This window comes from Tasmannia lanceolata, unplaced genomic scaffold (genome assembly GCF_043159265.1).
Source record: "Tasmannia lanceolata isolate RefF3 unplaced genomic scaffold, GAP_Taslan_0.1 ptg000007l, whole genome shotgun sequence".
NCBI lineage: Eukaryota > Viridiplantae > Streptophyta > Magnoliopsida > Canellales > Winteraceae > Tasmannia > Tasmannia lanceolata.
The window spans coordinates 14,107,678-14,119,490 of NW_027518684.1; the positions used below are offsets into that span (position 1 = coordinate 14,107,678).

Genomic DNA, 11,813 nt, shown 5'->3' on the forward strand with positions numbered 1-11,813 from the left:
TGTCTCCATTACTTGACTGAACAACCTGAAAATCAGTTATTTCAATTTTAAAATGTGTTCGAGGGAATCATTCATATTGATTTAAGCGCTTCTTTGGATGTCCTCCAAAATTGATCCATATTTGCAAATAAGCCTTCTTGGAAGCTATTGAATATATCATCTATAGAGCTATTATAGCAATTATATGCAGATATTCATATTTAACTTCAAATTTATTTTCATATGATTATTACATGCAAATTACTTTTTTAGGTACCCAAAGAGCACTTAGACTCCAAATTAAACTTTACTCCCCTACTGTACAAGTAGCTGCTTCACTGGGTTTGCTTCATTGGCAGGATCATTCAAAAACCCTAGTTCACAAAGCCCCTTCATGATTCTTCCCCATTCCCAGAACCCTTTGTTTATGGAAAATGATTCGTCTTTTATTCAATTTGCTGCCATGTTTCTCTTTGGGATCAATTCATGCAATATGTTAATACTCCAAGAGATTGCTCACAAGACCCATGAAGACATCCACAGCAATTTTCACAGAAATGCTTGTGGACTAAATATAGGATAGTGAAATAATTCTGCAGAGATTACCAAATCAATGAAATTAAAAATTTAAAGCACCTTTAAGATGATGAAATTTAGCAAGTGGACTACAGGATCAAAAGACTTTGATAGAAAAATTGAAGGCTTGGCTCCCTCTTATGAAAGAAAAAGAGATATATTACACGTGGCAAGAAATTTGGAAAAAGGAGTACATACAACATATTAACCCAAATACTGATATGGATGTTTGATAAGCTACTGGATTCTGATTCTGCATTATTCACAGGGAGCCGATGCCATTACCTGAACTGTTGGAGCTGTCAATTCAGAGTGTTTAATATCAGATGGACTGAAATTGTCTGAACGGTCGCGGATCTCTCTATACTCTTGACAAATGGCACACAAGTGGCAGCACAGATGCGTTGTTAAGTCCCCACATGGTGCTTCCTGGGTAAGATATTAAGCAAGGGGTTAACAAAATCAGAAGTTTCTAATTAAAATTGCTGGATTAATATGAGCGTTCTCTTTTTCCCTTTTTTTCTTTTTTTGAGTGATAATAAAAATATATTGAAGACAGATAAGTGAAAACATAAAACTGCATGAGAAGAGATTGACTAACTCTAATTACATCCCTTTGTACACCCCCACTTTGACCAATAGATCTGCTACATCATTGACTCTCTAAAATCATGAGAAAAAGAAGTAACAGCTTCTGGAGAAGTCATGGATGCCTTCAATGATGTGCATGAGGTAAATTGTGTTGCTACATTTTAACCAGAATCAATATGCATCAAGATGCTGGGCAAGGATAAAAGAACTTGGAAATGGTCTACCGATGGATCTTTAATTATTCAATCTTTCTTCCAACACTTAGCCCAGTCCGCCTCGCCCTCCCTCATTAGATTTGTATGGAGTATCCAAGCCCCGATGCAGGTGGGTGTATGTATTTTGCTTGACAACTTGCCTCAATAAAATCCTCATTGTTGACCATCTTCGCCTTAGATGTAAGATACTGTCAACCATTGCGCGTTGTGCCTTGTTGATGCCAAGTCTTTCGACCACCTGTAGCTTCATTGCGTATACATTTGTAAGGTTTGACACTATGTTTTTGGTCTATTAGCAGTTAGTTGGGTCCTCCATCGTGCCATTGCTGGTCTTGCATAGTCATGGCTTTACCTACTCCCCCTTGGTGTCATAAAGGGAAGATTCCTTGGAGCCTTTTCTTTGACCCGGTTTGGAAGGAAAGAAACAAAAGAGTCTTCAAAGGCATCTCAAAGGGTGTGAGCAGTTAATTGAGGCAACTTGTTTCGATGGTTGTTCAATGGACTGTGATTCTTCCTGCTGAGAGATATCGGTGAGTTCTTTCTACAGTTCTTGGAGATCAGGACAAATGTATGCATCAAGGAGGGCCCATGCCCTCAGTGGGAACCATGCCTTCCTGGGAAGTTGAAGCTGAACTTCGACGGCTAGAGCCTTGGCAAACCTGATCCGACTGGCATTGGAGGTCTGCAGAGTTCCTCAGATAGTGAGACGATCTGGGCCTTTTCAGGACCGATTGGAATCAATGGTGGATATTCAAGTACTTCTTCAGGGCATCAGATTGTTGGATCCAGTGTTGCATGGATTCGGATTCGCGTGTCGGGATCCGACACAGATTCGAGGTGTCGGATTCGGCAAACCCCCAAAAGTAGGATTCGGATTCGGCAATTTTTAAATAAAATAAAATTTTCAAATTTTAAAATATATATTGTTAAAGTAAAAAAGAATAAAAGTCGAAACTATTGACTAGTTGCGAGGGTTGAGAAGAGATTAGATACTTGGAAGGGTGCCTCCTCCATTGGTGAGTTTCGTCCCATTATTCTCATTGGATGCTTGTATAAACTTCTCGCGAAGATATTGGCGTTGAGACTAAAGGTGGTTATGCCTTTCATAATATCGGAGTATCAGGCAGCTTTCGTTAGCAAGAGGCAGATCCTTGACTGCTCCATTATAGCTAATGAAACTATTGACTACTATGTGAAGTGTGGTAGGAGTGGTGTAGTGTGTAAGCTGGATATGGAGAAGGCATATGATCGGGTGGAGTGGCATTACCTGGATTATGTGATGGGCCGAATGGGTTTTGGGGGGAAGTGGAGAGGTTGGATGGCGAAGTGTATTTCCTCTACATGGTTTTCAATATTGATTAATGGAGCCCCGTTTGGTTATTTTAAAGCATCGAGGGGGCTTAGACAGGGCGATCCCTTATCCCCTTTTCTCTTTGTTATGGTCGCGAAAACTCTTAACAGATTGATTGCGAAAGGAAGCGTCGCTAAGCTTATCCAAGGATTTTTCGTTGGGCAGAGCGAGGTGGAGATTACCCATCTACAGTTTGCGGATGATTCTCTGCTTTTTTGTTCGCCTGAGGTAGAATCGGTTCTTTATCTTAAAGCTATTATTCGATGGTATGAGTTGATTTCTGGGCAGCGGGTAAACTTTAATAAGTCTAAATTGTATGGAGTGAATTTGGAGCATGAGATATCCCTCGGGCTAGCAGGGATTATAGGGTGCAATTTAGATCACCTCCCGTCATCATATCTGGGGCTTCCCTTGGGTTCAGGGAGGCCTAATCGTGCCAGCTGGATCCCGATTGTTGAGAGGGTTGAGAAGAGATTAGATACTTGGAAGAGAAATCTTGTATCCCGTGGGGGTCGTCTTACTTTGATTAAAGCTGTGTTAGCTAGCATTCCGATTTATCAATTGTCGGTATTTAGATGCCCTGCGAGTATTGCGAAGAGAATTGAACAGATTCAGCGGAGGTTTCTTTGGGGGGGGATCCGGGAAGAAGAAGGGTTTGTCGTTAGTGGGATGGAAGAAGGTTTGCATGCCTATTAAAGCTGGAGGTTTGAGGATTAGGAATGTTAGAAGCGTGAATCAGGCTCTGCTGGGTAAGTGGTTGTGGAGGTTCGGTGAGGAGGCTGAGGCTCTTTGGGTGAGAGTTATTTCTAGTAAGTATGGTTCGGATTTATTGCGTTGGGTATCTGTAGATAGATTTCCTAGGTTAGGTTGCTCGGTTTGGAGGGATATTTTGGGTATTTCCTTAGAATTTCAGAAGGGTATTAGATTTAGGGTGCACTGTGAGGATCGTGTCAGATTTTGGTTGGATTTATAGTGTGGGAAGGTAATATTGAAAGATGCTTTTCCTGATTTATTTTTGGTAGCGTCCGCGAAGGAGGCTATGGTTGGGGAGGGAGTGCTTTGCTAGGATGGATGGGAAGGTTAATTGGGCGCCTGCTTTGAGGCGTAATTTCTTTGATAGAGAATTATTATCAGCGTGTAGGCTCTTTGATGCTTTAGAGAGTTGCTATATTAAGAGGGACGGGGAGGATGTAAGGGTTTGTTTTTGGACCTCAGCTGGTGAATTCTCGCCTAAATCGTTCTACAAGCATTTACTGCCTTCTTCAGCTGCTCTTGTGATTGCCAAAGTATGGGACATTCCTGCCCCCTTCGATTGTTGTTTTTGGGTGGGCAGCCATTTTAGGGAGAATTCAAACGATTGATTTGCTGAGAGATAGAAAGATGATCATTATTAATTTTTGCATTTTGTGTCGGGAGGATGGAGAGTCAGCGGATCATTTGCTTCTCCATTACAGTTTTGCGCGCAAGGTGTGGGGTCGGGTGTTGGGGAGGTTTGGAGTTCATTGGGTCTTTCCGAGGGATTTGGCCTCAGCTATTGAGAATTGGCAATATGCCCCGTGGGGTTTGAAGGGGAAAATTTTATGGAAGTTATCTTTCCTTGCTGTTATATGGTCGATTTGGAGAGAATGAAATGCGAGAACCTTCAGAGGCAAAGATAAAAGTGATTCCTTTGTTGCTTACAAAGCTACGGCGTTAACTATCTTTTGGGCGAAGTCATTACATCTTTTCCAATTTGTGTCAGCGTTTGATCTTTGGTATGGTTGGCGATGGGTGTGTTCGAGTGGTGGCAGGACCAACATCATTGTTCAAGAATGGGTTCCTCCGGGAACTGGTTTGCATAAGTTGAATTTTGATGGATCAAGCTTTGGCAATACCGGTCCGACGGGTATTGGCGGGGTTTTGCAGGATGATAAGGGTGAGGTGTTATGGTCTTTTGCTGGGCCTATTGGGATAGCTGATTCGAATGAGGCGGAAGTGCTGCGTATCAAGGTATTAAGTATTTGGCAGGGGAGATTCTGAATAATGTTATAGTGGAGGGTGATTCCATTAATGTTATCCGTTGGTTGTCTGCTTCCCATAAGGTTCCATGGAGGTTTGCGGATTTTTTTAATGAATTATTAGATATCATCGGAGAGTCTCATATTGAGTTCAATCATGTAAGGAGATCGGCTAATGGGGTAGCAGATTCTCAAGCTAGGAGAGGGGTTGGTTTGGAGTCATTGGAGAAATTTGATTTTCTTCCTCCTTGAGGGCGTATTGCCCCCTTTGTGTGTTCTGTTTTTCTTTTCTTTGTATATTCTGTCCGTTTCGGTCTTTTTTAATGAATTCTACCATTCAAAAAAAAAAGTAAAAAAGAATAATAACGCCTTTCTCCAATAGCTTAAGCTTTTGGAGAAGTTTGTCAGTTAACATGGTATCAGAGCCAAAGGTCTCGAGTTCGAACCTCCCGGATAGCAAAAATCCACATGCGATGGTCGGCCCAAAGTGGGACCACATGTGCCACCTGTTTGTCAAGTGGGCCACACGTGCGGGGGAGTGTTAAAGTAAAAAGATAAATAACGCCTTTCTCCAACAGCTTAAGCTTTTGGAGAAGTTGGTTAGTTAACATATATATATATATATATATATATATATATATATATATATATAGAGAGAGAGAGAGAGAGAGAGAGAATATAGAGTTCCTAAGGTGTCACCTCATATAGCTTATATGAGGTGGCGCTTAAAAACATAAGGGGCCTACTTTGTTTGGATGATCCAAAGCATTCATTTGATAGGCCCTCACATAGATAGGGTGTGCCCAAAAACTGAACTTCATAGGATCATCCTAACCCTTCCATTTGTGGAGGTTTAAATGGATGGGTATAAACCTCCATAAATTTGCCTATTTTTAACATCCATAAATGGAAGGGTTAGGATGATCCTCTGGACCTGATTTTTTGTAGGCACCATATCCATCTAAGGGCCTTTCAAATGAGTGGTTTGGATCACCCCAAAAATGTGGGCCCCTTATGTTTTTAAGCGCAACCTCATATGAGCTATATGAGGTGACACCTTAGGAACTCTATTCTTATATATATATATATATATGTGTGTGTGTGTGTGTGTGTGTGTGTGTGTGTATTCATGAAAAAATTGGGCGTAGAGGGTTGAGATGAGTTTTGTATTAAGAGAGTTGAAGGAGGAAGGGGGTCGATGTTCGAGGGTTGAGGCGCTAAGGGGTGAATCCATGTCCGATTCGGATGTGGAGACGTGTCGACACGGATTCGGCATGGGGGGCAAAGAATCCATGCAACATAGGTTGGATCATATACAGTTGGATTAGGTCATTATCGAGGGAAATTCTTTGAATGTGGTCAGATGGTTGGGAGGATGGCAGTCACCCGTGGAGACTAGTGGACACCATTGAGGAGATTCAGGATACCATGAAGGGACAATTTTGAGATCAAACATGTCTAGCGGTCAACCAATTCGGATGCAGTTGGTTTCGCCTGTTCCGGGGCTTCTAGGGCGTTGACTATATTGCTTGACCAGCCCCCTTGAGTTGCACTTCAGTTCTACTTTGAGTACTTTTGCATCTCTCTTACATAGTTACATCTTATGCCATTAGGGCCATATATAATAGGCACTATCTTAATAACATGAAATAAACCCTTAAGAATTACACCAAAACTCCTAACATAAATTACCCTCCCCACTCTGTCAAGAGAAAGCTAAATTATGACCCTTCAATGATGAACCGTACAGACCCAGATAAGCATGCAGAATCGAGCACTATTACACCATATGTCTTCCCAAAGCTGAAGCCAGCCAAACCATAAACCCAATCCCATTAAAATTCAACTTGATCTGACTGCCAACCTCTAGATAACCATTTACAGCCCCCTCCCCTCCCCAACCCAATACCCCTCCCAAGATAATAATTTCATTCATGGCTGGACTTGCTGAATTATTTACTAGGAGGCTTAAGAATTAAGATAAGCATGTACATCCCCAATAACTCGCTCACATTGCAAGTTGAAAAAATGGATACTTATAGTTCATACATAAAAAATATGGCGTGTAGACTAGTAATTGCCATGTTTGCAGCACAAACTCAACTCAACTCAACTCAACAAAGCCTTTGTCCCAAACTAATTGGGGTTGGCTAAATGAATCCTTTAGAAAAAATTCATGAAGAAGGTAAAAGGAATCTCCCAGCTCTAATCCTGGTTCTATGTTTGCGGCACAGAGACAAATGAAATTCTTGCCACTACACAGTGTCAGATCGGGGATAAGACATTCATTACTACTAACACAGTTTGGACATACGAGAAAAGAATAGCATTTCTGCCAAAATAATATTTTAAAGAACAAATAAAAGGACTTTGAGGGGAAGTAATGAGAGAAGGAGAAGGGGAAGGGGAACCAATAGTAGGGTTGGAATCAATGAGGTGTAAATTGCAATGACTAGGTGACTGTGTGGACAATACTATAAAAGCGCAGAGGCAATAGGCACTGATGGAAGTGAGAGCTTAGTGCTAAAAACACTATACCATTTAGACATGAAAGGTGTATGATTTTCATGAGCATCACAAATTTGAGTGTACTACATGAGGACCATCAACAGACTACATGAACCGATCAGTAAATAAATAAATTCTTTATTCAGGTTACTGTTCCAAGCCAAGGACAACTATGCTAGTTGTTTTGGTTTACTGGGCTCATAAAGGAAAAACTATGGTTGGGCGTCATTTTAAGAAGCAGAAATAATAAGGTAAACTTTTAGGGAAACAAAGCTATTTATAAAAGATGACATAGGAGAAAAAATGAAGTCCCTATTGTTTTAAAAATATTAGTTATTAAATACTAAAGCCCTTCAAAAAGCAAAAACTCTTGAAAGCATTATGCTTCAATAGTACTTAGTATGACCATCAAGAGAGCTTTGAGTGGTAGGATCATCAGTAAGCATTGGCATCTCCGGTTATTCTGCAAGTCGTTTTAGCAAAGTTGGAGCTGCTTCTACATAGTTCCATTGAATTCTTTTCCACAAGGACAATGGTCACTGATCACCATTGGAGTTGATAATAGCGAGTGCAATGTTCTCTAGCAAAATGATCAAAATTTTCAAAAAAAAGTCATCACAAGAAACTGTGTGTGCACACAACTTATTGCATTTGTCCCTTGACATAGTTTAGTGTGAGTGCCCAAAGTATGTAAACCACATGTGTGGCAAGAGTAACTTGTTCAATCCCGTTTTGTTCTTTTTTTAATGGTAAATTTTTTTTTATTAAAGAAACCTTTTTTGTTCTTTTACACAAATATATTGCTTCTCACATACATTTTTTGGTCAATTTTAAGAGAAAAATGGCTTAAATATGGGAGATATGCCCCATTGAGTGAACTAGTAATCATTAACAAAAGCTCCTACAATTTATCATCAATTACTTTGGAACCCTGATTTGACACTATAAAAGCAGTTGAATTCCATGAACACCTAATGAAAAAGAGAACCAAAGAATAACATGTTATCCCTGACAAGTAGGCATAGATGTACAAGGATACCTGAAGATTGTATTTTGCCCGAAGTGCTCTTCGGTAGCCACAAGCATAACATGCAACAGCTGTCCCTGGTAATCCCAGAAGGATACCATCCGTCAACAGACAGCAGAGACCATTTACAAGACCACACAAAATAAAATGGGTCATGCATGATCCCAACCAAGTTCCAGAGCCCAAAAATTCTGCATTCTTTCCAAACAGGAAGCAAGGACATACCAGGCCGATACAACCTATGGAATAATGATAAATTGGAATTAGAGAAAAAGTTTTCCCCTTTCTATACAAGCAAATAATTCATTTCATAAGATCGTTTGGTCACACTCAGTACTTGATGTACCATTTCTCTAGAAGTTTGAAAACCACACCCAGGGGTTATATGCTAATAACATGCATATCTCAGTTACACTTCTTCCTTAACTGATATGGAAGCATATTTCATAAAAGCCTTTAATGTTTATAAACTAGACAACAAGGGTGAGAAGATTATTTTGGGCTAAAACACCTTTTAGCCAGACTATAACAAAAGAAATGGAACAGAACATAGAACTGAACAATAGCTTCTGCAATTCATACAGATACATGTCTGCCTTTCAAGTATGGTCAAACCACGACACGCATTTTGAGAAAATCTGGCGATTTTAATATTATGGTGATTTTCTTTCCTGTTCAAGATCTGAAATTATGACGCTTTCGGTCAGCTACTGTAAAATAAAACAAATTATGCAGCATTATTTCAATAATCCTGAGAAAGAATCTTTACAGCTGTAGAAATGAGATAGGATTTCTCCACATATAAAGGCCATGGAGAAACAAACTACCTACAAGCCTCATACCGATGAAGTTTTATGAAATTTTTTGTTCTAGGAAAACAATGGTAAAACGTCCACCGACCCCATAAAGTAACATAAACCTTTTAGAGTTGAAATGCATTGCCACCGATTCACTCACCAGCAGCTGCAAAGGCTGGAAGCGAGAGTGTACCTAGACTGGCTAGAAATATAAAAAATGAGGAGAATAAGCCTGGGCTACAGTCCAGGTCGGAAACCATGGCTGCACCTCACAAGGTTCTCAGTCTCTCTGCTAGCATGGTAAGCGTATTAAGGTACACAATCCATTAGCTTTGAGAGTAAAAGGATTTCTCATACTAATTATCTTAACACACGCATGGTACGAACTTTTGTTGAAGTGAATGAGACTACCATTACCATTATGAACTGCTTTGGAATTAAAATTATAGTCAAGAGAATAATACTACATTCACTCTGGTATTGGATTCACTTCATTCATCCGCCTCTGATTCACTTTTGGAAATTGTTTGACTGTCGAAAATAACTAGCTTTGATATATTAACAGCAGAAATAATTGGCGCATAATCATGCATGTGTGCATCCTAGAATGCATATGGAAAAGCCTGAAAGGCTCAGTACAGATAAATTGACATCCGGGCATTTTCCTTGTCTCAAAATCTTTTTTTCTCAAAAAGCAAGAGATTGCCTGAGATGACTCAGCAACATGCAAATCGAGCTGATCTTTAAGCCTTTGTTATACTATCATGGTCATGAAAGAATAGAAACAAACCAATCAATCTTTCTACCCATTTAAATGGCACCTTTCATATTTTTCCTTCTGATAAATCAAAGGTCACAAGGCAGAAAGTAGCGTACAGCTCTGCATATCATCACAGCACGCACAGATTCCAGAAGACCACTGAGTAGGTTCATGGATGGTTTGATGATGGGAGGGAAGGCCGTCGTTCCCTGGAACAATATCAACTTCCAAATCTGATTGTTCCAATGGAATGTATGGTGGCGGGACATAACCATCTCTCCGTTCCATTTTCCTCTGAAAGACAAAAGATATATCTCATTTTCTTCATCCCCGAGATACAAATCAATGATAGCAAAAAAAAAAGTTTTAACATAAAGAATGCAGAAGTCCATAGCATCATAGCAATGGGAAATGAGAAACAATGTCGGTAAAACACCAAATATATCTACTGAATCGCTGCTATTAACATCTCGGACAAGAAAAATTACCTATTCTTGATAAAGGATCCCTTTTTCCCACTTTTATTGATTGTTTTGTGTTTGTTTGAAGGGCTTGATGTCTCTTAACTCTTCAAATGAATGGGAAGGCTAAAATACACATCAAAACTCTCATTTTTCGCTTTTGCATAGCCCATTTCTTCACTAAAATCCTACCCCTAATTTGCATCTGGCATTTGGTAAGATGAATTGTGTTATTGTTGTTTTGCAATGGATTTGAAATTAAATAGACTCATCAAGAGCCAATTTAACACATATGGTAGATGTTTTAAGTACTACAATGTGCTTTTGTTAAATTTGGTTGATGCAATGGTTTCTTATATTTTGAGTAAATTAAATCGATATCTGATTCTTGATTTCGATTCTTTATATTTTCTTAATGATGTGCTAGTAAGATGTTCAAACACGAGAAATTTTAGCTTCAAATCAAGAGCATTAATTTTATTCTCCAATGGATAAAACGAGATATTCTCACATTAGAGTCCAGAAATCTTGATAAGCTATACTTCAATTTGTTAGGAAGTAAAAAAAAAAGAAGAAGAAGAAAAATTACAAAAAGGAACTATATTAATGTGTACCAAAATAACTTCAGTCCATGATACTGAAATTTTCACAGCAAAACATAAAGAATTCGTTGAAAATAAGCCTCTGAAGAAAATGGGTTTAATACTTTAATCCATGAAAAGACATAACCAGCAATTGAAAGATCCAAAGTTCAGTCATAATTTGACACAAAATAACAAAAGAAGATAGGGTTTTTGTAAGGGCATTCGTTAAGGAGCATTGGAAACTTCATTTTACACCTTGTTAGAAACTGATGAAAAGGAAAAGGACAATTTACAAACCCTAATTCCAACCAAATTTCTTCACAATTCAAGAAAAACAGAAATTCCATGAAGCAGGTCAGACACACTAAATCCCTAATTCCAGAGAATTTCTTTCTAGAATGCATAAATTTTTCTATGCTAAAAGAAAAGCAAATATCTTTTCAATGAGAAGATAAAAACAAATAAAATTTCAAGAATCAAGAAAAGGGAAAGAGGGAAATCCATTTTTCGTGACCTGTTTTTGATTTTTTGGGCCTTATGGAGCTCCCGTCGAGCAGAGAACGTGGGAGAGGGGAGACTTTTCTGGACTATATGAATATGAGATTACAGTATTACACAGTATAAACACCCATTCATTAGATTTTATATGGATTGTTGTCTTGTAGTCCAAGTCCAGTAATATTTCAAAATGTCTTGTATGGCCCACTCCATATGATGATCAAAAGCGTCCATATACTGGGCTACGACCTAGATATCTTGTGCCTGAAAAATCATTTCCATAGGATGATCCTAACCCTCGAATCTTTAGATGGACTGCACAACATGGAAATTTCAATAGATCTGAGGGTTAGTACGCTACTGCGACAATGATTTTTGGATCAAACCTAATTTACGTTGTGGCCCAACAATTGGGCAGTTTGGATCATCCTATGATATGAAGTCAGCAGTACTGTACTGGTTTTTTTAA

At 39.1% G+C, this 11,813-nt stretch overlaps 1 protein-coding gene across 1 annotated transcript; it reads right to left on the reverse strand.

The window, feature by feature from the left end:
- Positions 1-593: 593 nt before the first annotated feature.
- Positions 594-11,455, reverse strand: LOC143882012 (PLAC8 family protein). Its single transcript, XM_077385388.1, has 4 exons — positions 11,361-11,455; positions 9,918-10,095; positions 8,257-8,483; positions 594-984 (listed from the first exon to the last, which is right to left on the reverse strand). The coding sequence occupies exons 2-4, from the start codon at positions 10,087-10,089 to the stop codon at positions 814-816; spliced, it is 570 nt and encodes a 189-aa protein (XP_077241503.1). The 5' UTR covers positions 10,090-10,095; positions 11,361-11,455; the 3' UTR covers positions 594-813.
- Positions 11,456-11,813: the final 358 nt, after the last annotated feature.

What these genes read in the sequence shown, in the direction of transcription:
- LOC143882012 (XM_077385388.1), bottom strand. Translation starts at nt 10,089, where the DNA reads ATGGAACGGAGAGATGGTTATGTCCCGCCACCATACATTCCATTGGAA. An exon ending in CTGTGATGATATGCAGAGCT is followed by an intron (nt 8,484 to 9,917) that starts GTACGCTACTTT and finishes ATTATTCCATAG; the next exon opens with GTTGTATCGGCCTGGTATGT. An exon ending in GGGCAAAATACAATCTTCAG is followed by an intron (nt 985 to 8,256) that starts GTATCCTTGTAC and finishes TATCTTACCCAG; the next exon opens with GAAGCACCATGTGGGGACTT.